Source organism: Cladophialophora bantiana (genome assembly GCF_000835475.1).
Source record: "Cladophialophora bantiana CBS 173.52 unplaced genomic scaffold supercont1.28, whole genome shotgun sequence".
Lineage (NCBI taxonomy): Eukaryota > Fungi > Ascomycota > Eurotiomycetes > Chaetothyriales > Herpotrichiellaceae > Cladophialophora > Cladophialophora bantiana.
The window spans coordinates 45,162-69,496 of record NW_015971602.1 but is presented as its reverse complement, the minus strand read 5'-3'; the positions used below and the strand labels follow the sequence as shown (position 1 = coordinate 69,496).

At 48.6% G+C, this 24,335-nt stretch overlaps 7 protein-coding genes across 7 annotated transcripts; 4 read left to right on the top strand and 3 right to left on the bottom strand.

Annotated features, from left to right (window-relative positions):
• Window positions 1-2,142: 2,142 nt before the first annotated feature.
• On the top strand, window positions 2,143-4,089 carry Z519_12318 (uncharacterized protein; the record flags this gene model as incomplete). The annotated part of the gene is made up of 1 exon (XM_016770024.1): window positions 2,143-4,089. The coding sequence occupies one exon, from the start codon at window positions 2,143-2,145 to the stop codon at window positions 4,087-4,089; it is 1,947 nt and encodes a 648-aa protein (XP_016613690.1).
• Window positions 4,090-6,911: 2,822 nt separating this feature from the next.
• Window positions 6,912-8,030, top strand: Z519_12317 (uncharacterized protein; the record flags this gene model as incomplete). The annotated part of the gene is made up of 1 exon (XM_016770023.1): window positions 6,912-8,030. The coding sequence occupies one exon, from the start codon at window positions 6,912-6,914 to the stop codon at window positions 8,028-8,030; it is 1,119 nt and encodes a 372-aa protein (XP_016613689.1).
• A 162-nt stretch (window positions 8,031-8,192) lies between these two features.
• On the top strand, window positions 8,193-8,402 carry Z519_12316 (uncharacterized protein; the record flags this gene model as incomplete). Its single annotated transcript, XM_016770022.1, has 1 exon — window positions 8,193-8,402. The coding sequence occupies one exon, from the start codon at window positions 8,193-8,195 to the stop codon at window positions 8,400-8,402; it is 210 nt and encodes a 69-aa protein (XP_016613688.1).
• Window positions 8,403-12,071: 3,669 nt separating this feature from the next.
• Z519_12315 (uncharacterized protein) lies at window positions 12,072-14,081 on the bottom strand (the record flags this gene model as incomplete). Its single annotated transcript, XM_016770021.1, has 1 exon — window positions 12,072-14,081. The coding sequence occupies one exon, from the start codon at window positions 14,079-14,081 to the stop codon at window positions 12,072-12,074; it is 2,010 nt and encodes a 669-aa protein (XP_016613687.1).
• A 1,733-nt stretch (window positions 14,082-15,814) lies between these two features.
• Window positions 15,815-16,759, bottom strand: Z519_12314 (uncharacterized protein; the record flags this gene model as incomplete). Its single annotated transcript, XM_016770020.1, has 1 exon — window positions 15,815-16,759. One exon carries the CDS (start codon window positions 16,757-16,759, stop codon window positions 15,815-15,817), a length of 945 nt encoding a protein of 314 aa, XP_016613686.1.
• An 860-nt stretch (window positions 16,760-17,619) lies between these two features.
• Z519_12313 (uncharacterized protein) lies at window positions 17,620-17,937 on the top strand (the record flags this gene model as incomplete). Its single annotated transcript, XM_016770019.1, has 1 exon — window positions 17,620-17,937. One exon carries the CDS (start codon window positions 17,620-17,622, stop codon window positions 17,935-17,937), a length of 318 nt encoding a protein of 105 aa, XP_016613685.1.
• A 1,530-nt stretch (window positions 17,938-19,467) lies between these two features.
• Window positions 19,468-19,845, bottom strand: Z519_12312 (uncharacterized protein; the record flags this gene model as incomplete). Its single annotated transcript, XM_016770018.1, has 1 exon — window positions 19,468-19,845. One exon carries the CDS (start codon window positions 19,843-19,845, stop codon window positions 19,468-19,470), a length of 378 nt encoding a protein of 125 aa, XP_016613684.1.
• Window positions 19,846-24,335: the final 4,490 nt, after the last annotated feature.

Below are 24,335 nucleotides of genomic sequence, written 5' to 3'. Positions count from 1 at the left end.
GCAATTTGTATCGATCAAGACAGCAAAGAGAAAAACGCGCAAGTTCAGAGGACGGGCGACATCTATAAGAACGCGCAGAAAGTATGGGTTTTGCTTGGTGAAAAGAGCGAGGAGACCTCTCGAGCATATCGTCTTGCTGAAGAGTTGTATAGTCATTTCGACCTTGAGAATGTCGACGAAAAATACTTTCAGATGGCGTTAGAGCCTTGGAGTGTGCAATTGCATTCCAGGCCGGAACTCAAAAATAACCGTTTCATAGCAGCATCCGCCGTAATGATCAAGGTAAAAGATGCGTTATCCATCAATTCACAGGCGCTACGCCAACTCTTCGATTTCTCCTGGTTTGGGCGCAAATGGATCATCCAAGAGATCATCCTTGCTCGAGAAGCACGTGTTTTCTGTGGGACTCAGTTAATTCAGTGGCAGAGACTTGAAACGGGTATCTGAGATTCTCCCTTCCTGTGTAGCAAACATGACACTGCGAAAGGAGACAGCCGGTACACCATTCCAGATTTTGATGTCCGGTCTCAACCGAACACCTCCGCCAGCTACGATGGCGAGCACATCCGCCGGTGTATCCATACTTTGTTTACTCATATCTTTAAGTCAGTTCAAGTGCTCGAAGGCAATAAACGGATACTTTGCTCTCCACAACTTAGCTGCTAAAGCCAAGGAGCAAGAGTGACCATTGAAACCAGATTACGATCTCACTTTGCGAGAGATCTCTTTCCGATTTAGCACATGGAATCTAGTGACCAAATCCAACGGATCTATCCTGGAATATATTGAGACAAGTCACCCATCCAAATCAAGAAGCACATCGTGGGTCCCTACCTTTAACTCAGACGCCGGAAGCTCCTTCATTAAAGGAGATCCTAGGGACCACATCTGGCAGTGTTCAGGCAACAAGCCTTTAAATGTCCAAGTATTAGAAGCCGAGTTTACTCTTCAATCAAAGGACGATCTCTAGGACAGATTGCTCTAGTGGAAGCAGACGATTCGATAATAAAGGCTCAAGCCCTTCAGCTATGGTCCACAATCCCATCCCTAAACAACAGCAGATTAGTCCCGCTATCGTTGTCAAATGCATCATCATATCATGACAGGGACTCCATTGGGGTGACAAATGAGTCACTGATCCAACTTCTGCAGCCAGCAATTCGACTTCGCACCATGCTCCACGACCTTATTGGAGCAATCCATGAATTTCATACTGGGACCTCCACGAGGATGAGCATAGCCTTGTTCGAGGCCCTAACATTCGACGTATTCAACGAAGAGGCGAACCCAGTCACGAGTGTTCTCAGACTTTCCACGACGTTCTCAAGAAGATACTTGCAAGCAGGCCGAGACCGGAAGCTAAGCTCCGGAAACTCATGCAAGATCCCCAATTTCATGCGCTCTAGGAGGCTTTAACCTCTCCCTCAAGGCTTTATTGTGCAACGGCGGATCACTTGATTACAGTAGCGCCAAGCGTCCCGCGCGTTGGTGACAGAATATGTCTCTTCTACGAATGTCAATGTCAGGGATGGCTTGGCAGCGAGTTATCTAAGAGGTATATAGCCTATCTATAGGCGCAGTGCGACAGCGACTTCGAAGCTAAAGCGCTTCAAAGGGATGATCTGCAACCCCGTGCTATTATATACATATGGTCTTCCAGTGCCTTGGCGTCTTGGCGTCCATAACAGTCAAACCTCGTTTGTGATTTGGCCTGTTGGAGATGGTACATGTTATCTTGTGGGACCTTGCTATCTACATGGAATGATGCATGGTGAGGGCCTCGAAAACGGCCTGGATGACGAGGAATTCATTTTATGGTAGAAAGTTGTGAAAACACTTAATCACGACGGGGAAATATAGTGGCCCCCGTGTAAGTTGGGGGACTGTCAAACTATACTTGATTCTTTTGGGGGTGGCTGGGGGTGGTTCGGAGATACATCCTCCCCCTAATTTGGTGCTAGACACTAGGCTCGGACCGTGGGATTTGGAGGCTGGCGAGGCCAAGCACCCCTCATCTTCACGCAGGTGGGTTTCTGGTCTGTTCCCCTCGAACCCTTCGCTGCGAAGGTCGCGTCTTCATCAAAATCCTGCCCTCAAGTCCAAAATTGAGACTTCGTCCTCCCACTACCGTGCCAGCAAAATATGGATTTGACTCGCCCTGGTTCCATTTCTCGAACGAACGATAGGATGGAAGCCGCGGTTGACCGCCCTGTTGTCCCACTTGATATTCGCATGAAGGTCTACCACCCCATTAAACCATGGCAAACACGCCTTCTGCGAATCCATTCCTCCAAAGACCGAAGCTCGCCGGTGACATGTGATCTCTTGACTGTTGATCTGATCCCTTTCGCAGGGATAGGCTTGGTCGACGAATCCGAAATTGTCCAGTACGAAGCACTTTCCTATTCATGGGGCTATCCGAAATTTACACATGCAATCATATGCAACGGAATACGCTTTCCCGTCTCAGAGACATTACATGAAGCTCTCCGCCACCTACGCAAGCCTGACAAATTTCGATACCTATGGTGCGACGCGTGCTGTATCGATCAAGCCAATAAGAAAGAGAAAGCGAGGCAAGTTGAAATAATGTTCACAATATTCGAGAAGGCCCGCCACGTCGTGGCGTGGTTGGGCACGCCTACAGTCGAGGACGAATTCCTTTTCGACTATATTTCTCGTACTGAGGGACAACAGCAGCGACCTTCGAAAGACGATGATGTGCAAAGAGTCTCAAATATGTTCGAAAACAGGTTGAGAATGTCAAATAGCGCTGGCGTGAAAGATGAAGGGAGCGATTCTGACTTCACGCGGGCAAAAAATGCCGCTTTGACATTCATCACTAAACCCTTTTTCGAGCGGCAGTGGATTCGGCAAGAATACGAAGCTGCTGAGGAGCTGTCGTTGGTCTGTGGAAACTGTCAGACAGCCATCTCTACTTTCCTGCGCGCTCTTCAGACGCTCCTGTCCGATTACGGCGCGTCATACGAGGTTGTCCTCAGTGAACCGGAGTTAATTTCACGAGCTTGGCTTCGTTATACTTATTTCAGAAGTCATTTCCTTTCGGAATCTCTTATAAATACTTCGCAGAATTGGTTCTCCACTGTCATGAGGGGCTCTGTCTACGCGGCGACACTACCACATGACAAAATCTTCTCGATACTTGGCATCGCGGCTCGATTCCAGAAGGATAAAACGAATCTGACTTCCCATGTTGGAAGAAAGCCATGGAATATCACTCTAGGGTATCCTGGGATCGACTATCACAAGTCTGTGTCCTTGGTCTTTCAGGATTTCATCAAGTTTACGATCAACCTAGAGAAGACATTAGCTTGCCTCGCTATCGTACAAGACAGAAGTACCATAGGCCCGGACCTTCCTTCTTGGGCAATTGATTTGCGCGTCGATGTTCCTCGCTGCCAACTTTTTTCCAGCGGTATCCGCGGTTGCAAGGCGCAAGACTTTAACAATCATGGCACTCTGGTCGTTCTTGGGCAAAAGGTCGGGAGAATTGGCGTACCGAAGAGTCAAAAGAAGGATATATGTCCATTTGCAGATGACTATCCCCATCAAGAGGAGCAAAATAGAGCACTAGTCGATCAGCCGAGTCTGAAGGATTGCCTCACACAGAGTGAGTCCGATCTACGCATGATTCCCGATTCGTTCCCGAAAGTTTCAAGGTTGATACAGCGGCGTTGCAACTACACGTATAAAGAGATTACTATGGACACGCCGGTGAATTTTAGCCGGTCTCAATGGTGCGCTTGGCTTTTCGGCAGGCAAAGGTATACTTATGCTCTTGCTTCAAGCTTGGTTGATGATGGAGATTGGCTGGTTCTGCTCCAAGGTTCGAGGTGTTTATTCGTATTGAGGCAAAACTCGGATAACCGATATACTTTCTTGGGTCCAGCGATCTGTTACATTGGAACATACTCACCGGGTTGGCCGGAGCAGGAGGTCAAGCCGGAGATGAAGAAGTCGGGAGACAGTAAGAGATGGCGTTCCCTTCCAACATTCACGTACACATGGTTTTTCAGCTCCCATATACCAGCAGACGATAGTTCTGATGAAGAATTTGTTCTCGTCTAGATCAGGCTTGGGGGGGGGCATACCATAATGTCAGCGAAATGGAAGTTAACATCGGAAGACGCGTGCAGGCAAGTATAAGGTGAGATAGCTGAGTGGTTTAGTGAGTTTGCACATGAGCTACGAGTAGTGTTTATTACATACTTCAGGTCCTGCTCGCCTGGCCACGTTGCGCTGAACGGCTGAAAGGGGACTAGCGGGTCGATGCGCAAGGCCTGGTAGGGCGCCGAGCCGTGAAGCGCGATTTACTTGGAAGGAACCCTCCTCGGCGAGGGTGATGCGCTTTGCAGCTATTCCAGACGAACCGCCATTAAACACCTCGGAAAATGGAGGTTTATGGCTCAATTTTGTGAGCGGCCTCATTATTGCGAATTTAGTTAAAGGGGCCTCCCCCAGCCCCATGACTCGGCCATACTTGCTTCCCGGCCAGACACCGGTTTTAGACGAGCTTTTGAACCTGGTAAATCCTTGCTTCTACACCGGTCGCCTGATACAGAGATGGGCAAAATCGGTGTCCCCTTCCACCAGCCCAGAGGCTTTGTGGATTTGCGGATGAACCCCAGTCATCGTCAACCGCTGTGTGGATCATTCAAGTTATAACATCACATTACTTCAACCGCAGCGTCACTTGAAATAGCTTTTGGTGCTAAAGTGTCAGGAGTAGGTCCGTAGTTCCCTTTGGGGATCGCCCAAAAAGACCAGTATCCCGGCATGATATGACGGGATCTCGGACCTAGCAGCATTAGCCTGTCTGAACCTTGGACTGGACAAAGGTTTTGGCATTTATGACAGTTTCTGATTAAACAATCTCAATTATATACTGGGTGCAAATCACGGTCAAATGCGTGATATCTATCTTTGTCAAGAACGGGTTGAAGTGGAAAATGTCGCAGCATAGCAGCACAGTCCTCGGGAAATCGAAGGTAGCCAATTCTCTGATATGTTCCTTTCCTTCCGTCAACCGGTTTGAGGACCAACACGGCAACCATCATGACATGGAAAAAATCACGTTTTCTTTTCAGTTACCCACCTTGGCACCTCACCCAACCATTCAGGTAGTTTCAGTACGTCTTTTGAGTCTTTCATCCCCAGATAGCTGATTATGGGAAGAAAGAAGGCAGAAGTATTGGATATCTCCTTGACTCTGGAGTCTGGCACATTCCACTCGACCTTGAAGTTTTCACCACAGAATAACAGGGTTGGCCGCAATCCAAGAGACTCGTCTGGGAGGGAGAAAACTGCCGTGGCAAGACTCCCTTTGATGCGAACGATTCCTCCGCCAACAGACCCAAATTCGCCTTGAAGTCGACGTGTAGACACATCGATCACCTGACCCTGTCTCTCTTTCACAAGAATGGTCTCCCGCTTACTCGCAATGCCCTTTGGGAAATCTCTATTGATTGCGCCGTCGACGGATGCCCACGACCAGGAAGGGGCCTTGTGACTAACCACCTCTCGTTGCTGGCTTTCTGGAAACCACACCATCCTGTCTAGCATATCCAAGCTCCATAACCCGGCGCCATAGTCTCCGAGCGTGCCTTTGGATGCCTCTGACACTCTTTCCGCGAGTCCGGCGATGGCGATTCAACTTGTCATCGCGATTGGTCAGGTCCTGAGCCGAATAAGACTTCACCAGATCAAGCCATGGCTTTGGATACCGGCTAGGAGCTTGACTAATCTCGGCGGGTTTTTCGAATACAAGATGCCACAGATCGTCCCGTTCACTGCCAAACGTGTACCTCCATTTTTCTTCCGGAAATATCTCGATTGGATGCCAAGAAATTACCCAGCAATCCTGGCTGCGCAGGGGATACCCAATCACGTGATCGCCGCACAAGGTAATGGGTTTGGGAGGGAAGCCTCAGCAATTGCTGCCTAGATCTAAGCCCACCCCATTTGGGCATAACATGCTGGCTAGACTAAGCTCAATGCAAATGGTATACAGTAAACTGCCTCATTCTGCTTCAATTTGCCTGACAAACTTTTCGTCGTGTTATCCTCTGCACATTTGTCTCAACCCACACGTCTCGGATGTTTAAGATCTAAAGCCGCAACCCGTCTATTTTCCTCTCGTCATTCTCGCCAGTACCATTTCATTGCTGGCTCCAACCGGATTCCTCTGTCAAACAATCCTTTAGCGAATTCAATTCGGATTGCAGCCACTACGGTGATGAAAACAGTCGCCTTCTCCAATGGAGACTGTCCACCTATTTACAGACCGCTCAATCGGAACTCCAGAGAAATAAGACTCCTGCGACTCCGGGCTGGATCTGCTTGCTCTGATATCCATTGCGTCCTTGAGCATTCTTCCTGCCCTGAAGCCACAAAATACGACGCCATTTCCTACTGCTGGGGTGATCAATGTGTGCAAAAGAGAATTTTCCTCAGTGGCCAGCCATATCTTATAACGAGGAATGCAGAAGCAGCCTTGCGATCCCTGCGGCATGAAGCCTTTGAGAAAATGATGTGGATCGACACTCTGTGTATTAATCAGAGTGATGTCGCGGAGCGAAACCACCAAGTGGGCATAATGAAACAAATCTACCAAAACGCTAATCGGACCTGGGTTTGGCTTGGCCATGATGATAACTTTGCAGCAGAAGCAGTCGAAATGATATCTCATCTAGCGGATCAAATGTCGAATCGAATAAACCTCTGTAACGACCCGATGGAGATATTGACAGATTACGAAAGTGGCCTATTTACACCGCTGGCATTTGAACTCCTGCCATTTTCATCTTCAAGGTGGGACTCCGTTGCACGATACTTTTCTCTACCATGGTTTACTCGCGTTTGGATTATTCAGGAATTTGCATTCTCTCGAGATGTCATTCTTAAAAGAGATGATCTCCTGGGATCTTGTCCAGCTTGCGGCGCACGAGATTGACTACCAATCACTGGTTGGCCGCTCGAATCAGAGAGGACTAGATAAAGTCCAGAATGTCATGTCTATCGAAATGCTGGGCTCCAATGACTCCGGCTTATTCCCCACACTTTGCGCCACCCGAGATTTTCAAGCTACAGATCCTCGAGATAAGGTATTTGCTGTTCTTGGGTTGACCCAAGAAGCTAGCTCCAGTCTAGCACCGGACTATAATCTATCAGTATCCGAGGTATATCGTCAAGCAGTACGATTTCTAGTCCAATCTATACAAGACCTCACGGTGCTGGGCGACATCGACCATTCCGCTACCGAACAAAGCTCGGCCAAGAGCAACAACTTCTCATCCTGGACTCCACGGTACGATAAGCCTCGAACGTGCTCAATCCTTGTCCGCGCGTACCCACCTTTCCAGGCTGCTGGCCAACGCATAGATATGGAGACAATTCCATCCGACTCACATTCTCTTGCTCTCGGCGGACTGCGCATAGACACCTTAGCTGTCCTTGGTCCAGTGATGACTTCTGACATGATAGCTAATGGATCAGGACTCTGCCAGATTTGGAATCAGTGTTTGAACTTCGTTACTTCTTATCCGACTGGCGAGCATGTCTTACGAGCATTCAGCTTAACAATGGCCGCAGATAAGACACTCAAAGGCGAATCAGCGGCCACCGATCCCAACCACGACGAAGACTTTGCAGCATACATTACGGAAACTGGACATGAGCTCAAACATTTGTCCTCTCGAGAGCATGATGCTCTGGTTCTTCGTGCTATAACTGGAAATGCCCTCAGGTACGAGGGTGCAGTAGCAATGATATCCACAGGACGAAGGTTCTTCACTACCGGTGAAGGATTTATGGGCCTTTGCCCATCAGGTGCAAAAGAGAACGACCTTGTGTGTGTATTTTTTGGGGGTCCCCTTCTCTATATAATCAGGCCCGAAGAAAATCTTTTCCGTTTTGTAGGAGCATGCTATGTCCATGGTAGGATGGATGGCAGCGCCGTCGAGGAGCAGATACGTCATTTCGCACCGATGGAGATGTTTAGTCTTCATTAAGTTTATATAGTTCACATATTCAACTGGAGATAGATGGGTTTATACTTTAGCTGCCCTTCCTGCATTGAAGGTGAAATATTATCAAAGGAGGTCTTGTAAACGTAGTCACCTCCTTCAGCGCATTGCTACGAACAAGTATAACCGAGCGGGAGGGTCCGGAATATGGCCCTTCTGAGCTTTGAAACACAGAAAACTGAGAACCGAGGGGCAAGTTGTGGGCCCCCTTTATACACTCAGGGTTATGGTCAAGCTGCTAAGGGCAATCCTCAGAGCTCGCTAAGTGGTGCTCAGAATCGCACAGCCACAGCTCAGAATGGCTTAGTCACGACTCACATTAAGTGGCGAGATGCTCAGGTCTCGAAACGGAAATGAACCTTGAAGAGGTCAACATTCGCCGCTGAGTAAAGTGGTGTTGTCTTGTTAGTACCAACTAGGAAAGCGTCCTCGATTCCCGACCTGCTGGACAGGCCTCTGTGCGTTGTTGCATGTACACGCCGAACCCTGAAGTGCTTTGTTACAATAACTACTGTAATGGGAGAAGTTGGAAGTGGTGGATAGCGTTATGATTGGCTGAGGCGCCGACCCTAGACTATGGTTCTTCTTATATAGTTCTGGGGGACTATCTTTCATACAATACACAAGCAACCAAGTTACCAACAGAGAGGACTTCCCCTAGTTGAGTGTGCGCGTCAAGAAGAGACTATACCCACCGCCGTACGAGTTGATGCCCATGGCTAGTAGCCTCGCCCCAGTTCAATAAGAAGGCCATATTTATACTCAAGTAAGCAATAATTCTGGCCCACACTGCCTATGAGTGACCGTCGTAATGTAGCGGTTGGGTCTCCTTTAATGGGCCCCAAGGAGACAAAATCCGTCTTACACAAAGTGCCCTCAATTTGAATACCTACTTAAATTTAGGAGCCATCGAAAAGCTTTAATTACGGCAAGAGGGATGTGGGTGGAGGTCTACTGCGATGGATGTGTTGTGCATCCAAGAACGGTCTGGGGTGTTTAATTTATGCTTCTGAGGCACCAGCATCTCCATGCTGGAGCGACAGGAACGGGGGCTGAGACGTACGAGCCCTACGACAAGAAGATACCGAGTGCTGACGGATTCGGATTGAGCAGATCCTGATGGGATATAATTTAGGCAGAAGCCTCTTTTTTAGGTTCATGGACATAAAGAGACATACTTGAGCAGTGAGCACAAAGGAGATGAGGAGTAGACGTAGAAAACGACGAGACTTGTCTGCCCCACATCCCCCATAACTTGTGTTAGAAATTTTCGATCATATGGTAATAATTGCCCAATCATGGTTGACCCCACATAGAATTCAGCTTGCCCGGTTTATTCAGCCTCATACGAGAAATACGAAGTTGAGTCGAGCCACCGGTTTCGGAGACCACTGGATTCTGCCTCTTCCCCTTCGTCCCGAGAGTAGTAATCGGCATCAGACCGTCAGTACGATCTATCCGACTCGTCTTCTTCATCCATATCATCGCCGTCCTCAAACTTGTAGTCTCCTTTTCCAGCTCTGATAGATCCTCGTCAATAACCTAGACTACCATGGCGAGAGAGTGCGGTGGTCTCTCTGCAAGCGACCAGACTTCTCAACACGCGAAGCCCGTAGCTGCGGGGGTTCAGCCAGCTTCGCCGGCTTGCCCGTTCGTCGATGTGGCTAACCGGAGCTGCTTCCTGTTCGGTTGTTTTGAAGCGTCGCCCCGCTGACGCGTGCCATTTCTACAGCACTAACACAAGCGCGGGTCCAACTCAACGACCTTCACCCCTTTCGAATTTAGGAACTCGATCGCTGTCCATTACAGCCAAGGGCCCTCTGATCAGGACTGGGGCCAGAGTTCGCTCACCGACTGGTCTACATCACCTTGACGAGATCACAAGCTAAGGGCAAGAGCATCTTGGACCTCTGCCAGCCTTTCCAGAGTCACAAGTCCCATGGTGGTGCGTTACCCGACCCACAGCCTGGGCGTCTGCATACTGACAGTTGGAGGAGAGACTATGAGTCTGCGACAGTTTTCCGCTGAATCTCATCCAGCGAAGCTGCAGCGGTCCGAAATTGATATGCGCACCCTAGCCCTTAGTCAGATGTCTCCATCGGCTGTGATCTCGATTTCGCTTCCTTGTGGACCCATCGGACCAGTACTCGGCGCTAGGGTGAGATTCTAGAACTTGGGAGCTCAACCTACTTAGCAAACTCGATTGTGGGATAGAGTCTACGGCCACACCAGCCACTCAGCCAATCTCGCGGGAAAATGCCTACCCCGATCTTCGGGGGTACTTTTGCGTAGAAGGCGTCGACAAGTCCTGTAATTGGCTCTAGCAGACTCACTGGACTTTCCGATGGCGGCAGCGATAGCAAAAGGGAGTCTTGCGCTTTCGCCGCATGATCTCATGGATCCGAGATTCTCCCGTTTGGTCGTCGTTTCCGTCCATCGTGTTAGTTTCGCCGCGAGGGATACGATGCAGTGGATCACTAGAACCATTGCATGATCATCGGTTCTGAAATTGTGGGATGATTGATTTTGTGAAAGGTAAGCGAACAAGTGTAGAATCCGAACTTTGCTGGTTAGCGCTAGCCTCAGCTTCTGTTACAGTATGCGTAGCACCCCTGAAGATCAGTGAGTTTAATCCGAAAATTCGGATTGGGAAAAACCTCGGTGCGAAGGGTGTGGCAGCTGAGTGGTCCACGATTGTGCACGTGCCTACCATCTTACCCTTGGCATTACGTTACTATTGAACGGTCGTAACGTTTAACATACGGTCGTGCTGAATTAGGGTGTTGGCAAGCTGGTCTTATATATATATAATATATATATAATCGCCGAACCGTCGTCTCCCACGATTCTTTCGCTGACCAATCACCCGCCGCTTTGCTCTCCTGCTAACGACTATTTAGCCGCCTTGCTCCCTCGTCCACTCCCTTCTCCTCCTTTCCTCTCTTTTACGCTCCCCTTCTGCTCCCTGCTGCTCCCTCGTGGCTCTGGCACGCTTCTACCAAACTCCCTCGGCTCCCTCCCTGCTCACTTCTACTCCTCTACATGCCGGTGAGGCTCCTATATTGGCTCCAGCCTCACACACGCCTACGTCGCGTATACTCGGCCTCGTAGTAACTTTACCCGATAGTATTAATAATAGCCTATTTCGGGCCCTTGATAAAAGGTAAGATCTCTAAGAGGATGTGTCAGGGTTAGTTCCGTGGGCCTCTAGCTCTCGCTGCCGAGACAAGTGTCCTGGGACGGTGGATGTCTGAGGACAGACGTCCCGGCAGAAATAAAAATCATAGGACGAAATTGGGCTGAAGATTCTTGTACCTATCCGATAAGGAGCTCTAAGAGGGATCTCCTAGTATACAAAACAGCCTATGACAGGCGTCCCCGCCCCAGAAGTCCGCTAAAAGTTTGAACACTGGTTTCTGAACTTCAATGACCTTGAGATCCTAAGACGTAGTACGTAAAATATTAGATCGGTGTAACCATCATTACTCGTGTAGAAGACGGCATACTAGCAGGAGGTACAGTCTGAGGTGTCAGTCCCTTAGCAGTCGGTGTACTGAATACCACACTCAGCTAAACCCAGCATAAAAGCTTGCGGTATGCGACCTCGAGTGATAGGTCTACAACCCAGGATCATCCCGCCTGCTGTGGCAATGGACTGTCATCATCATGCTGGGCATACTTCTGGTGTTACTGCTCATAGCCATTACGCAGTACATCGCCCATCATGTGTCGCCAGCGGAGTCGCTGACATCTACTGGTATACCGGTGGCTGGCAACTTATCTTAGCAACTCGACATTTCTAGCCATGATTATCAGCCCGCGGGTAAGGATGGCGTAGATAAAGGACTGTTTTGGTGGAGAAATATGGGTGGAGGACGAGCCACGAGCAGTGACAAGCCCGTGACTTGGTATAGGAGTTGCTAGATAGACGTACTAGTGGAAGGAAGTTCGAATTAGAAGATGCGATTGGTAACGTAGTATTCTTGGTAGATCATAGGTACTCAGTATGGGGCTAGACTCGGCAGTTCAGAAAATTTGGAAGTCTTGCAGGGGCAAATGCGGCATGTCGGATCTTTCAGTCTGATCCTTCAGTGAGACCAGCGCCAGTGCAGCCAGTGCTTCTCCGTGCATAATTTCATGAACATAGGCAGCACCCACGAAATGGTAGCCATCGTCAGCGTCACGCTTTCGCAAGCAGTCTGGAAATTTGGAACCGAGCAAGATGCAGATAAGATCGCCCATCTGCATGTCTGCTGGACCGGAGCCAAGATATCCTTGCGATGTAATGAAAAACCGCCGGCGGTATCCATGAAGAAATGCTGCTCTGTAATAGAGCATTGCGGGGCCCGTTGGTACGATACGTTCGGGGATGGGGAGGTCCTCGACAGGAAGCTCCGTATGTGCCAGTTGTACCATCTTAGTGACCAGATTAGTTACATCACTTCCGACCTTTATGGAAGGCAGGAGGAAGTGCCTCGAGGTAGTAAGGGTTGAGAACAGGTCACCAAAGATGTCTGGGGCCGGATACCGCCCGGATGCGTCGGAGTTCCAGATCAAAGTACGCCAGAAGGCCTCGTCTCGCTCATGCTGCTCCACGCGGTCCCGACAATATTTCCCATCGAATTCAGCCAGCCTGCGCTGATATCGCCGGACTGTGTGGAAGAACATCGATTGCTGCTCCTCCGGTTCCCCGGACCATTCCACGTCGATCACGAGAGGAGTATCGAATGTGAATCCTGTCAGGCTCAGTTTCCCAGCTGTATCTTTGGGGTCGAGGGCGCATCCTCTTATGTTCGCCCACTGATTACCGTCTGCCCCGAAGAAGCCTGTGGGATGTGATGCGTTATAAGTCTCTTGACTCACTGAACCAGAAGACGAAGACCACTGGCTTCGCGAAAAGTCAGGAACCCACGTTGGAAGATCAAGGCTCTTGGGAAATCGATTGAGGAGGAGCATGCCAAGTATCCCGGAGGATCTAATCACCGTCCTAGTCACCTCCTCGTATACCTCTTCTGCCTTTCTAGTATAGTCCGGGAGCAGACCTATGGAAGGCACAAAGCCTAAAAGAGCGAAGATCTTGTCCCTGGGGTCGCTTGCGAGATGGTCACGTGTTTGGGTCAAGAGGTAAATGAACCCAGTGATCTCGTCTAAGCTCCTATGAGCCCGAGAACGTAGATCCGTGAGGCATTCTATCCTGAAAAGGGCCTTGTCAAGGTGTCCAAGTTGTTGGAAGTAACTAGGGCAAGACAGGTACTCACGTATGAGCTTCGCTGCCCGCTCAAACATCCACCAAGGCAGCCAGATTGTCCCACAACCAACCCAAATAGTGCCAGATTCTCTCCTGGCGGCCGCAATTTCTTGAACGATCCATACACGGCGCCACCACGGACGCTTCATGAGCTTCTGGAAGGCTATCCACTCATTCGGTTTGTGTGGGTTTATCTGCTCGCCCTCGGTGGAGTCGTGGAGCCTTAGAAGTGAACTGAAGGGGTTGATGCATCTCTCCACTCCGAAGAGGATCCCAGGCGGAGTGATCGTAGAGCCTGGCTTTGTTCCTGAGTCCAAGACACTAACTAATATCATGGCAAGGTCGCTCTCATCACAGGCATCACCGAGCCACACCAAAACCCTCGATGCTCGGGCATATATCGACCACATCATTGCGACCTGAATATTCCGCTCAGGAATATTCTCCTGATCGATGCAAAGGGCATCGATCCAGAGCCGCCGATGAGATTGGGATGATCCTTTGTTGGTGCACACCTTCCTCCGTCTCAACCACTCTAATGCAATGCTCACATTGCCAGGAACCAGGCATTCCTTGCCATTGACAACGATCTTAGCCACCCTGGCGGGAGAGCCCCACGCGTAAGAAAGTGCCTCATATGAAGGTGCCTCGTTAAGTGAGACTGAGAAGATTGCGCATCTGATGACGCTCTTCGTGCCATCCTCCTGGTCGTCCGAGGCATGGCAGAGATCCAACAATCGAATTTCGCGTCGAGAAACATCTAAGGGATCATAATGATACTCATCCATTCCTCGCGCGTTCTGGCGAACCCCGAAGAGTCAGGTTTGTGCGGTATGTTGGGTTTTAGTAGCCTCGTCTCGATCGTCTGACTCTTATCCGGAGTTCGCGTCGGTTGCAGCTGGAACATAGAACACCGAGCGAGAAGTTACAAAATAGTTGTCGGCCAGGATTTTCTTCAGATTTGCCGGAACGACCCTTTCTGTTCTATAAGCAGAGGCCCGCAGAAAGACGGTGTAGTCAGCCGTGGCTGCAGAGAACTATTAGATAGCTCAAAGAGGTAAAGGCTGTGTCATCTAAAGTGCCTGAGCGGATGCGATTCGCAGCGCAAGGAGACCCGCATCTGATCGGTTGTCCATTCTCAACATATTCCATTGACATGTCTACTCTGGGCGCAGAAAATCATTTTCATAATGCTTGTCAAGGCGCCATATGTCTCACTGTCATAGGCTTGTCCGGGCGGGCCTTAGCAGTGGCAATGCGGCCAAGGGTGGTTCCCCTTTCCATCCTCTAATCTGCAAGTGTCAAACCAACGCCCAGGTGCGCACCTCCGTACAATTCGACCACACACCCTAGCGCACCGCCAGGCCCAAGGTTACAGGGGAATTTAGGCAGCAGTGTAAGGGCACGGAATCTACCAGGTTCCCTGACGCCTATCTGAAACAGATGCCTAGCCGACAGGTAAATGGGCGTCAGGCCGCGCTCCCTGTGGCTCGCGCAGTGCTCGGGCGCACTCACCAATACTCTGGCCTGGGCCCCACGACGCTCTCACGTACTGGCCAGGCCTTCTCGATGCTCCGTCGCGCGCCCGATTAAAGCGGCCTCGCTCCCTTTCCTGAACGAAGATGGTAATGGATAAAGTATAGTTCGAGGTATATATAATATATATATATATATATACGGACACTGTTTGCAATCTAGAGCCAAGCAAGACTGGGAAGAGGTCTTTGTGGGCCTCGAGCAGCCCAAGGCTAACTATCGAAGCCCTAAGTTCGATATAAAGAGCAAAGGCACAGTGCCCTTTAGGGTGTTGACCACAACGCAGACCATGCCTTCCCAGAAAGGGCATCCCATTTGTAGTGCTGATGTCACCGCCCATCTCGCTATTCATGGGAAATGGCCGACAGCCTCCTTTCTAGTCAATGACTAATCATGTTGTCAACATGATTGCGGAAATGGATGCATTGAGGCCCTTGGGCCGGGTCGATGGCATGAGCGACTGTCCTGTCTGTATATACTCATTCAATAAGTGTCCAAATTGGTAATTCCTTGAGACAACAGTGTCCTTCTTGCTAACGAGGGTTATTTCCAGTTCTCTTGGAAGCACTGGGAAGTCGGGTGGGCCCCTGTCGAATGTATTGGGAATAAGTGGAAGGCGTTGGTTGGCAAATCGTACAATTTTACCTGCTGCCTTAGTCAGTTTCAGATAATGAACTCATCGTTTTATCAGTTCAACATAGACTTCATTCTAGACTGATAGAGAATTAAAGGGATTGCTCCCTCCTTTGGGTTTAGCCATGGATCGAACCTCTGCCACCCATAATTCATGGTGTAAAGCTCTACCCCCGAAAGTAAAGAACCATCCTCTTGCGCCGAAAGGTGGCATGGTCAAGTACGCCGTAATCCTCTGTGTATGCTGCCACCACGGCTCCGGCACATATAACCTGTTATACATTGAGACACAACGAGACGATACGAGTTTGTCGCTCAGGGGAGTCCATTACCTCCTATTTAGTCTCTCTCCCTACCGATTTTCATGGCTGGGACCTCGCAAATTGCTTCTATGCTGCTCTTCCAACTCGATAGCCTCGATAGGCTTGTCGTTGCCGGAGCCCAATCTTTGGGGAGAGAACACGGCGGTGGAATAGTTGCTTCTTGCGACGACGGTGCCACCCTGGTATCCTATCGAAGTTGGGTCAAATCCAGAATTGCTTCTTCCTTTCAAATAGGCACATAGTTGTTCAAGAATACTAAATTCCATGACCAACTTGATACTGTAGAGTGCGCCCTTGTAGGTGGTCTGAATGTCGTATTGATTCGCATATTCTGTTCCAAGTAATGTGATGTCCATAATGATGATAATAACGTTAACAATAATGAGGTGGATCATGATCCGGCGTGCCCTCTGACTCCAATCGTCTAGGGCCGGCTTGAGCATGTCCCAAGCCTTGTAGATGTACAATCCGGAGATGATGAATTCCTGAAGCGCAAATCCGGTGACCTGAATCTTCTCGTATATCTTGAATGGCTTGATGAAAGGCTCGGGATTCGAGGAATTGGCCCCGAAAAAGATGATAGTCATGACACCGTGTAAGAGGAAGAAGTTAATAATGATCATAATAAGAATCCATCGAACCCTTTTCACATCCGGTTCCACGAGATGCAAGCGGGAGTACAGCACCATCGACTGGCCCGTAACCATACAGTACCATCCTCCAATAATGAATATCAGAGCCATCATTTTCGGTGCTCCGAGTTTAAAGAATTTGAGCAGAAATCCAATTGCGTGCACAGGGATGCCCCAAGATGCAACGATTAGAGACCAAAAGTAGAGACCCCGATGCCGTTTGAAGGTTAGGAAGATTTTGACATTGATGTAGATAAAGTTGTAGAAGGATATCGCAAAAAATCCGGCGATAACCATTGCTACTCCTGTAGACACCGATATAGCTCCGGTTTCGCCAGACATTTCTGTGAACGGTTTTGTAGCCTGGAAAATGGGTTAGACAGATATCGGTGCGTCCATCTATTGGGTCGCCTCACCAGAGACTGAGAGGCTTTCTAAGAGCTGTGGTGCATCGGAAACTGGCTGGTGTGGAAAGTGATAGGGGCATAGCTCGGAATTCGTAATAAAGCGGGTGAGGACGCAGGCCGCAGACTGTCCATCATTTTTCCAAGTAGATCTTTACGGAGGCCATTTATTTTACGGTTGATGGAAAAGGCTTTGCGCCCTCGTATATGCTGAGGTAGGGAGGTCGATATAAAACCGCGACCCAAAATTTGAGTTTCGAAACTCTTCTTTCGACAGGGAGCCCTCAAGTCAGAATTTGTTTTAACTGGACGGCGCTCTTGACTAAAAAGAGGGTCTTCAACCTAAGAAAATGCTATTTGTCCATATCCAATAGGAAGCCTTCCAAGATCTAGTGTAAACACAAACGAGTTACGCTAGCCAAAACATGGGAAAAACTGATTGGAAAGTTCCGAACAGTGAAAAATTGGAAATGGCGCCAAGATACTGGGCATCGTGATCGTCGCAACTTATTCAACCCAGAGCCACGTGTTCTCCATGGTCCTTTTCTCCATAAAACCAAGCCTTCATACAACTTTGGAGTGTGGAGGCGCGGTATTGCACAGCCCGCTGACACCCGGAGCCCTTCAAGAAAGACTAGGCTCACGCTTAGCGTAGCCTGTGTTGGCGCGGATGCATCGAGAAAGAATGGTTTTAATAATGACTTTGACGGCCCCTTCACACGACGCTTTGCATAATACAGCACTCTCCACCCGCATCGAAAAATCATCTCAGAACAATACGTACCCTTTTCATCCAAAATGTCTGCTGCAAAATCAAACTCGACTCCTGTAAACAATGTAAATGTGTCCACAGCCGCCGCTACATACACCGGAGAGCAGCGCGATATTACATGGGAGCTCAAACAGCCGAAACAGGCGGAGGGAGTTGAGAAGGATCGAACACATGCCAACGACAAAGCCCCCAGGTCTAGTGGAAGAGTTGACGATGGGGTTGGCGACGGAGGAGAGAATTCCGAAGATGTTAATGGAGAGATGTTGATGTTCCTTGAGGATGAAGAGACCATTATCAGAGGCGGGATCCCGATGTGGATTGGCCGGATAAAAGAAAATAGGTAACGGGGAATTTTGTCTACCGGTCCCAGAGACCTAGGCGGAAGTGGGCATAGGGCATATTGGATTGGCACTCCGAACTTCCACCTAAATTTGTTTCGTTCAGTCGAATCGCTACAAAGTAAATGGATCAGCTCGTTTACGAGGCATAATTCCTACTCCTTTCCTTTTTACAAAGTTTCTCCGCCCGTAGGACTCGACAGGGAACGCTTCTTTAACTGCGAGTAAATATTGGAGTGAAAGAGGTGTTCGCGATAATAGCCTTTAAGTTCACCAATCAAATTGAGGACGTCACAAAGACTTCAAAGAACCAGAGAGGTGGTTCATTAACGTTCTAAATCCGACATAATTAAAACTGATACAAAACGACACCTAGTATGTTTAAAAACCCGACCCTCTATTGATCCGGAATATCTCTAAACTTCTACTCATGGCTGTTAGCCTTCTCATCGAAATAGATTATCGATAGATGTAGCCTTAAGACGCCCCCTAGTTCTCATGAGAGGCATTAATTACCCTAAGCACTTTCCAACTTTTCAAGTGAGCTTTATCTTGAGCAAATTTGTAGGCTGAAGGAATCAAGAACGTATCACGACCTTAATCATAACTTCTTCTTGGAGCCATGCCAGTTTGTCAGATCCTGAAATCCTGCGCTGGGCTCTTCGAGACTCAATCTTCCGCCAAATATCGGTATCAAGAAAGAAATCTGAGGAAAAGGGAAATAAATTATTTCGGGTCTGTGGAGCCCCTATATCAACGAGTAGTCTCACGGCCTGTAAAGTTCATACCTTTAACAAGAAACCTCGGGCATTCTTCCATACATCAATATCAGAGCGAGCGTGGTAGAAAGAGAGAAAAGAGAAACCGCATATGTTCCGACGCCTCCTCGACCATTGGGTCAGCGCTCGCTACACCTAGAGAGCTCCGGCCGTCTGCCACATCAAATAGGCAAGAAGGTCGAGCAACTAGATATAGTCAAGTATACGGCCAAGAGAAAGACATTACAAGTGAAATAATATTAATAGGTGGAGACCTAGTTGAAACGGTTACCAGTCCCTCAATGATGTGAACCGGCAGTCAGGAAGGTACTGAGAGTCAGGTACTTCGCAGAATCATCTTAGTTAAACACTTAATTCACCCTGTGCCCATTCCCAGTTCAATATTTAAGCGCGTAGCTGGACCAGCCGATTCATTCAGTAGAGTCAGACTATTTACAATTCATTTGAACAGGCTAGCCTAACTGTAGAGATCTTCCCTTACTACGGAGCGCACCCTTATAGCTTGTGAAGCTACTTATTGATTCTCAAGGTATAGTAGTCCCCTAATTCCGAAGTAATGCCTTTCCATTTTATCAGCTTTACTCGTTGGTCCATAGGGGAGTCGGGCACGTCGATGACGGAAAACATAATTGTCGGTAAATTCGCAATCTTCCACCCCTCAACCAGGTCGGCTATCAAGTCCCTGAAGGGTGGACATCCGTTTCCCGCATCACCGTCCTCTCACCTAAGCATTGATTTTTCAGAATCTGTCTGCGGATTACCGATTCCCCGCGTTGCCCTTATTCCTCATATCGAGGTGGTCGCTCTCATTTTTGCTCATCTCATTTCCAGCGCCCCTCCCTGAAGCATAATATGAAAATGAAAAGTTGGATCTGTCTCTTTCCCGAGTGGGAATCGACACTTCGACCACACTCTTCAACTTCTTCTGTGGCTCGTCACAAATGAAAAGCTCCTCAAAGTCGAAGTCTCCGGCCGAAGCGTCGGCGGTATCTGGGGTAGTCTTTTTGAGGAGTTCGCTCTCCATATTGGATGGAGAGGAGCTTAAGCTGGATGCGCCACCATACGGAAGTCGATGGATGCCAGGGTGATGCTTTGTGGTTGATGCATTGACCGCGTTCATTTTGTGAAGGGCCATGGATGCAAATTGGATGTCAAGAGCTGGAAGTAGTCTGACGTTAGCTCTTTAAAAGAATAAAGAGTGGAAGCCGTTCCATAAGTGTGATGGTCGTAGTTAATCTTATGGACCATAATTATGAAATTCGTAGAGAGCCAAGCGAGCTAGCCCCCGCTCGGCAGTGATCCCCGATGAATTTTTGTGGCGTACAAGTATGTTTCCGGGGTCAAACTCCTTATTGTGGTTTTCCGAGGCTCTATTGGCGGGTAGGTTCACCAGCTGAGCGGGATATTTCTGCCAATGATAGACCACCAGCAGATGTCGCGAGCGCCGTGTTTGCGGAATGTGCCGGAGTGACAACCCTTCTATGAAGTTATTCATCAAGATGCACAGACCCAAGCTCCCACTCCTGCCTTGGCTGGGAATTGTCCTCTCAACCGCATAGACACATTGGAAACAACAAGACACCGATGGTACATACCTTCTGAGTGTCTAATGTGGAAGTGAAATGCTAGTGGCGGCGTGTGCCGCTCCCGACATAAGCCAAAAGCGACGAGAGGAAAAGGGAGTTGATGAGCAAGCCGAGCGAAACGGCGGTCATGACATCCAGTTAAAGTGGGGGGGAAATTTGAGCCGAAGAGGTTTGTTCTGGTCTGTTCTACTCTTTTTGTCACGACCGTGCGTGGGTCATTAAACGGTTAAGTCATGACATGTGCCCAGACTTATAACAACCACACAACCACACGCACAGAACCTGCAAATACGAGCGCAGGTCTCGATTCCACTCCTGAGGATCCTGTCGACGACGATCGCCATTATCGAATCGGTGGAAACGTGCACAAAAAGGGAGCCCCGCTCGAATATGGTCACGGAAACAACGTGGACTCTCTTGGGTTGGAAATGAGGATGTGTACGTCTTTCCGAAGAAGTCGGTTGCGCTAAGGGTGACTCCGTAAACAGCAGAGTACCAGCCTACATCAGCCACGGTCCTGAACTGGTTCGTTATGGAGGGAACGGTAGGGCAGCAATTGTAAGATCCGGGCCGCGCAAGACGCAGACCAACATCATGCTTGCGACGTTGAGCCATAGTTGTGCGCCCGTAGGACAATCAGCCTCCGGTTCTAGATCGTCTCCGACTTGAAGCTCTTCGGTTGGCTAGCCGGTTATCACGGTCAACTCAGGGTGTGGTTCTGAAGCTGTTAAGAACCATGGGCCACGGTTCAAGTGCTGTTGGTCCAGTCCAGGAGAAATTTGGCTGAATTCTCCTGAAGCTCAGGTAACGGGCGTTGTCGTCGAAAAGGCGACGTTCTTGAATTGTTCAAAGGGACTCGAGAGCCAGTTGTTCTTAGGGCGCTTGGTGTGTTATATGAGGTCATTGGACCAGCGTATGCCGACGGACTAATTGATATAGACGGACCTGTAGACACTGATTTGGGCCTATTAGTAAGATATACCCCGATTTGAACCTCACTAATATTGTCATCGATAGACTCGCCATGACCTGGGGAATTAGACACAATTAAGCAGCAATCTGACTAGTTTTATTAACCCATGACTATTGAGCTGTGCTGTTACGTGCCTTGTCATTCACCACTCCGCTGTCATCGGATTTATCAGGGACCTACGCAACGCAGTAGGTACAAAGGAATTGGAGTAGCTGAATGCCTTGTTCTATTCACGTAGCCCTATTGACAACGACTCAACGCTTGAGAAAAAGGAAGAGTTCTCTCTCAGCCGATTCAGGTGAGAGGAGACTCTTATAGCTTCCCCTCTTTCTGTTACGTGAAAAGGGTAAGGCAGCGTTAACCGATAGCCTTGTGCCTCAACCGTCCTTTGCCTTATCCTTTCCTTTTCTTTCTATACCGTCCACCCGATTCGGGTGGAGGGCGTAGAGTACTTGGGGACAACGGTGGGTTCGTGACAGTTGCCCCCCCTCCAAAAAGCGGCTCGCCCTCGAGTCGCTGCGAGTATGAAGACAGCCTTAATCCATCGTATGAATAGGCCGTCTCAATTGTTAATGACGAAGACAATGATATGGTAGTTGAATAGCCATTCACTGACAATAGTAAGTGATTGAATTCCCACCCGGTTTAGGTGAGACAGCCGTTTTGTATTGTTACAGCAATGCGGGTGAGGTTCAATTCACTTTAGCCTTTACTTTGGTTCTTGAGCCCTTTGCTATGGTCTTCTTCGTCTCTTTCTTCCTCGTTCAGATCAACCATAAGATGTGTAAGTATTACCCACCCCACTCGGGTGAGAGACGCTGCTGACATGTATATAGCCTCTTACGTACGAGGAAGTCCGGCTGGACACTCAGTCCCAGTTGGGCTGTGGTGCCAGCCTTGTTAGTAAGAATTGTGAGTTCTACAATATCAGAACAATGACAGCGTACTAACGAAAGAAGCGCTTTCCGCGGTTTTACGGATCCTCCGTCTGCTTCTAGCTCGGAGCCAGTTTTTTCTGCCTTGCCCTGCGACTAAACTTAGTCCAAGTCGTGTAGGTTTTGCTCTCGTTCCCGGCCTGGCGCTGGCTGCGTTGCCGTAAGTGAGAATTCAGCCAAGGTTAATGGCATGCTAAATAGATTAGATCCCCGTTAACCTGCAGGCAGGTTGTCGTACCCTCCAAGCTCTCATCGAGAGAGCAATTTCCGTTGCTGGCAGTGGTTCGACTATTCTAGCCGATCAGATATAGGTGTTTCTCACCCGATTCGGGTGATGAATCACTAACACCTATTTCAGGGAATGGCTTAAGTCCCAAGCATAGGGGCTTAAGCCTATGTTTCGAAAAGCCAACCGTGCTTATAAGATTGGCGGCGATGCCGACCTCTCCGATCTTAGAGAGATTTAGCATTTGCCAGACGTCCTAATGGACGTTTTCACCTTTTATTAGTGATATTAAGAGGTGAAGGAATAATACTGATTAGAACAGTGGCTCCCTCTCTCCCGGCCCCTTCTACCTCCGTCAATAACGATGAGGAGAATTTTAGCTCGGGTTTCGATATGCTTATCCTTCCCACCCGATTCGAGTGAGAAATCACTGACAGTGAAATAGACTAGAGTGCTAGTTATTCCAGTGACTTCTCCTCTCCTCTCTCCTCTCCTCCGGCTTCGCCGGTCTTAAAGAAGGCTGTTGCCTCTTCCTCCTCTTCCGCTGCCGCCGTCCGCGCTCGCCAGAGAGTGCCGAACGTGTGGTTAGCTACTCTTCGCGGCCCTGAAATGTGAGTCGAATATATAAATCAAGAACGTCTCTAGGCCTATGGCCGCTGGGACAACGATGTCTCTAAACGACGTCGTTCTTCTCGTTTATGGTACCAACATTAGGGCCACATAGAATATAAGTGGACAGTAGGGCAACATTGTCCTTAGGAGGTAGGTCGGGACCTCCCTAAAACACAGAATATATATGGACAGTAGGGCAATACTTATCCTTAGGGATAGGTCGGGACCCCTAAAACGACCTGTAAGGGTATCGCCTTCACGTGGCGTAGGTTGTAAGTAGCCCTTTGTGGTGAAACTAAGTATACCCCCACTCGATTCAGGTAAGAGATATTTCCCATTAAGTACGCACGCCGTGCTTTTCGTCGAACTCTCTAATCATTTTTCGCACAAGGGCACCGGTGAAGTATTTCCTAGGTTCCTATGTATTGTGTTCATGGCCCCACCCTAGCCATTTAACTAACTAACGTCGTCTTGCTCCCTTTCCTTAAGCGTCTAGGATCTATTCTACATCGAACTCTTTCTCTTTATCTACATTAATAGGTGGAGAAGGAAGAGTTCCTTGGCGTTGATAATAAGCCTAAAGGAGTGAAACGTGAAATGTTGAATGAATTCGTTCATAACGCTTAGATAGAGTAAGTTAATAGGCATTTTTACCTATTCGTTGTTTAACGTGGAAAGGCCCTATATACTTATCAGAGAGTTTCTTACTGGCTTTACGTAACTTAATGTTTTTCGTTGAGAGCATAACTAGATCGCCCGCTATAAATTCTATATTCTTACGATGCTGATCATAGTAGCTCTTAACCTTTTCTTGCGTTCTTTGCCAGAATTCTCGTAAGTGAGCTCGTACAGCTAAAACCTCCTCAGCATTTTGTCTTGCTCTCTCATGAATTGAGAGCGGTTCCTTTTCACCTGATTCGGGTGGATAAGGACCTTTAAGATTTCTTTTTATGCTGGGTTTATAGTTATACACTACCTAGAACGGTACAGCATTAATCGTACTGTTCCGGCTATTGTTGATAGCCCATTCTGCACTGCTAAGCAGTTCAGCCCAGTTGCTTTATTCGTCATTTAGATAGCATCTCAAGTAGCATTTAAGCACTTAATTCAGCCGCTCTGTTTGTCCGTCTGTCTGTGGATGAAAAGCGGTTGATAGCTTTCTCTTGACCGTGAGATAATAGCACATCGTCTCCCAATACTTCGACGTAAATAGGGAGTCTCTATCACTCACAATTGTTTTAGGCATTCCATATCTCAAGAAGACTTCATCAATTAAGACCGTCTCTAATTCCT